Here is a 4,584-nt window from a genome sequence, read left to right as displayed (position 1 = left end):
AACTGCTGTATGAAAAGACTGGACATAAGAAATAAATTAAGGGTTTCTTTGTAGCATGTTACTAAACCTAAAATGCAATCACTATATCTGACATGAAAGTGAGGTTAAAAAAAAAAACAGTAAACTTACTGAACATTTGTTCTTTGACACAGCCAATGAACAGGTTAGCAAATGAAGGTCTAATTTCCCATGGCTACTGGCCTTTAAATTCATAAATATTGGGTTTTAGCACCAACTCTGAAAGTTTTTAGTAATATGTTGGTGGCAGGTACAGGGATAGGTCTGATTTCAAGAAAATATTTGAGAATTAGCAAACCAACTATCATTATGTATTTAAGAGTTTTAACGTATCATGACTTTGACTGGTAGTTATTGACTAGAGGTTGTAGGATGTATCAAGTTAACTCGATATTCTTTCAGTGAGACCGTTACAGATTAAAATCAAGGGATTGTCAGGACAATTAAGTTTTTGTATTTTATGATTCTTCAGGAGGAGATTCATAGCAGATGAAGGAAGTTCATTATTTTATATCAGATCTTGTAAGACATCTTTATTCCATTATTGATAGAGATGCATAAAATCTTGTAGAGATTTGTTGAAGCTATTGTCAGTTAGTGGTCTGTTAACTTCTGTGTACAAATCTCTACACCATATAATGATGGCTCCTCTTTTGTCAGTGGGCTTGACCACAATGTCAGTGCACGTTCTATAGGATTTTAAAGCATCACATTCTTGTTTTGAATGTTAGGCTTTATATTTATGTTTTTGAAATTCTCTTATCAAACTTGACAAAGAACAGTTGCTCAAAATATTGCTGTTAAATAACAATTTTTCTTTCCTGGACATGTTTTTAAAAAATACTTCTTCTATGTTATACATAATTAAACCCCAACTCTTAAACAAAAACATATATTAACATTTTGAAGATTATAGCTGAGTATCTTTTTATTAACTTTATTACACACTATCTGATGTCTTTCCCTTGAAGCATATATATCATGATGTGTCATTGACTATGATTTTTGTGAACTTTGCCAGATGACAGCAACTGCATCAAGTGTGATGAAGTTCTTGAAGAACTTGAGACAATTGATGATGAAACCGATGAACTAGACATCATGTTTGTTAAGATTAAAGACCCACGTTATGCCCGAAAATATGGGATTACTAATTTGCCAGCTCTCGTTTACTTCCGTCGCAAGTTCCCTTCAATTTTTCGAGGTAGATTTTTTCATTTATTCTACTTGTAAGTTTTCTGTGTGGCATTTATAACAAAAACAAATCATTTCATAATCTCTCTACTCAATTCATATTGTTATGCCTTTTTTTTTCACCTTCCTTCTGTTTTTTTTTCACAGTAATTTTACAATTTATAACACAAAATCTGATTATTTCTTAAACAGTCTGTGCTGCTTTCTATGTTCATATTTTCTATTATGATCTTTGTTTATCTTACTTCCTGTGTTAACGTTTAAGCTACATTTACAACACTGCAGCTGGTCATATTATGATCTTTTTTGTACCTTGCATCCTGTGATTATTTTTACATTAAATTTCAGAGGTGAGGATTTCCAAGAGATTGGTAGTTTCCTGGTTTTCAAGACACACTACTGGCTGTGCACTAATGTGGCAAAATGTGTAATAGTTGAGTTGGAGGCTGAAAATGAGATTCTTTCAAATAAGTCCTTTCTTATAAGTCCTGGAATTAAGCACTGAAATCTTAAAGTGTGCTTGGCTAGTCTCAAATAATCTTTCTAAACCAGGCACAGTTTTGCTTGACAGATTGGTGTCACATTAAAATTTAGCACAACCTTTGTTATCGCGTTCATTTCAAGATGAAAATGTTACTGAAAGTCAGTGATGAAAATGCACATGTTATATGGAATTATTGAAACTTTATTTTAAATTAATAGTTTCTTACCTGGAAATGCATCAAATTGAAAGATTAATGTCCTTAAAGAATTAAATGTCCTGTAGTGGAAAATTAGTGTACAAATGTAGGGTTTACTCAATACAATATCAGGAATGCTAATATTTATATTAATTCTGATGAGTATCTAAATATTAAGTTAAAATGCACAAAATTTCATATAAAAATAACGTGATCATGGACTCATCTGTGCTTGGTGTTAACCTCCAGATTTTTTCAGCCTGCTCTATTCTCATCCCTGTACATTTGCAACACAGCAGTTGATCCTTTTATGATCTCTATGTATCCTGCATCCTGTGTTTAATTTTAAGCTACCTTTACAATACTACAGCTGGTTCTGTTGTGATCATTGTGTACCCTGTATCTTGTGATTATTTTAAAGCTACCTTTACAATACTATAGTTGGTTCTGTTGCGATCATTGTGTATCCTGCATCTTGTGATTATTTTTAAGCTACCTATACAATACTACAGTTGGATTTGTTGAGATCATTGTGTACCCTGCATCTTGTGATTACATCACATCAATACAGTTGGTTTTGTTGCAATCATGACATACTTTACATCCTGTGATTATTTAAGAAACAACAATTGATGCTTTCTTTAACATTTTGTTCTTTATTAGTTTTTCTAAGTTAAATTTGCAATGCAAAATCAGCTTCTGACCTACTTACTGTGCAATACATGTTTATTTCAATGTTATTTTGTGTGTGTGAATACATCTTATGTCTCTTTCTGTCTTCTCAGGTGATCTCATGGATGAAAATCAAGTTCTAGACTGGCTTCAGAAAAACCGCTATCGACATCCTGAATTAAATCTCTTCATGTATGCTCTTGGAGCAATCACAACTGCTTTTATACTCTACACTTTGTTCCTCATGTTTTGCTTTCGTGGAAATAAGGATAAGCGAGACTGAAATTTCAAATTAAAGATCTGTATGTGTTCCTAAAACAAACACAATTTGTGTGTGCGTGTGTGTGCTGCTGAGATATGGCCTGGCCAGTTTACATCTTGTGCCTTCTCATCCATGAGAAGGAAACTTATTTTCCATGGAATGTACACTTATTAGGAAATTTATAAAAATTCCAGGATGTTACTTGATTTAGGTACTTGCGTTTTAGCCTTTTAAAACATAGCAATAAAGTATGTTCTTTCATCATCTCAAATCATTTTATTTTTACTGAATTCATAATAACTAGTTTTTATTGAAAACATTGCACTTGATTTGTAGCATGTAAGCTGAAAAGTGTTTTAAAATTACTCACTTAAATTATTTATGATAAAGCATTTATTTATTCCTTAGATTCAAACAGAAGTTTAAGTGTTTTACAAGAACAAGTTTATTAGGTGTTAGTGTACAATTTTAAAAGAAAAAATATATTAAAAAGCTCCAGTCATCTATACAACTAGTATTTGTACAGATGTAATAATATTCATAATCTGAATGTAGGATTGACTTTATTTGTAGCATATTGACATGTTTTTTCCTGTAGCATAGTGGCAGAAGGTGTTATTGTTGAACCATGTTTATTGAGTAAGGAGAAGAAAAGCTCACATCCACAATTTATTTATTTGAAAAAAATGTGAATTTCAGATTATGAGAAAATTCAAATAAATTATTTTTCTTCCACAACCATTTATACAAACAAGATTGGTGTATAAGAAATTGTTTTAATCATAAAGATGTGTTGTGGGGATATTTAACATGTTTTTGTAAACTATTAAGCAACTATTAGCAGTGAAAAGGTGTTTGCCTGGGGGAATTAGGGAACCTAAAAAGTTGTCCATCAAATTTGATTTTGGGAGCCAAAAAACTATCTTTAGGAACAACAAATGATAATGAGTTGAGAGTTTTGAGAGCCAAAACATTTGCCCAGGGGAATAGTAAAACATTCTGGTGATTGCAGTTTTTTGGACCCAAAACACAGCATTTAAGGTTAACATATATTGCTGATGTTTAAAGGTATTACCATATAATTAGTGAAATTGTTTTGACATTGCAGTTGTCTATGTGCACATTTAATTGTCAATACAGCCTGACAAGAGTTATTAAATGGAAGTAATTCAAAGAATTTTTTTTGTAAATCATGGAAAAAGAAAACACTCAGCTCACACACACACTTGAAGATCCAATTACACAAGCAGTAAAACTCCTATCTCTAGTCAGGCTTTTTAGTTTATCACAGTAGTTTTGTTGTGTATGTGTATATCTCAGTTGTTACAAAAGCTTATTCTGTGCATTTTTTTTGTCTAGAATCAGACTTTTGTTTCTCTTGAAAAAAAACAGTTAAAATTCCAGACCTTGAGACTATGATAAATACATATCATGTCATCAATGACACCATAAACAAAAAAAGGATACTAAGGTCCACATGTACTTTCATCTCACTGCCTTGTTTTAAAATGTAATGTATTGTGGGAGTGTTGTAGCTGTAGGACATGCAGGATTACAATTCAGTGGTCAACTGATGAGTGTAGTTTGAACTCTCCAAAACATTTCAGAAGAGCTTTACTAATTTGGTTTGTGAAGGTACCAAACTTTGTGTGATTGTTTTATTTTTGTGAGTCCCTGCTTATCAGACTCACTCTCTTTATACTACTACTTTTCATCTGTACGCCTCCTGCTTAAAGCCAATAAAATGATTCTACATAA

At 32.0% G+C, this 4,584-nt stretch overlaps 1 protein-coding gene across 1 annotated transcript in view; it reads left to right on the top strand.

Annotated features, from left to right (window-relative positions):
- Window positions 1-4,584, top strand: part of LOC106457322 — a 168,395-nt gene extending 163,811 nt beyond the window's left edge. Inside the window, exons 38-39 of the mRNA XM_022383191.1 lie at window positions 1,040-1,222; window positions 2,678-4,584. Coding sequence (XP_022238899.1) covers window positions 1,040-1,222; window positions 2,678-2,847 — 353 coding nt within the window. The 3' untranslated portion in view covers window positions 2,848-4,584. The remainder of the gene's footprint in view (window positions 1-1,039; window positions 1,223-2,677) is intronic.

The sequence above is a fragment of the Limulus polyphemus genome, unplaced genomic scaffold (assembly GCF_000517525.1).
Source record: "Limulus polyphemus unplaced genomic scaffold, Limulus_polyphemus-2.1.2 Scaffold316, whole genome shotgun sequence".
NCBI classification, from domain to species: domain Eukaryota; kingdom Metazoa; phylum Arthropoda; class Merostomata; order Xiphosura; family Limulidae; genus Limulus; species Limulus polyphemus.
Note: the sequence above shows the minus strand (reverse complement) of the source record. Positions and strands in the feature narration are given on the sequence as shown.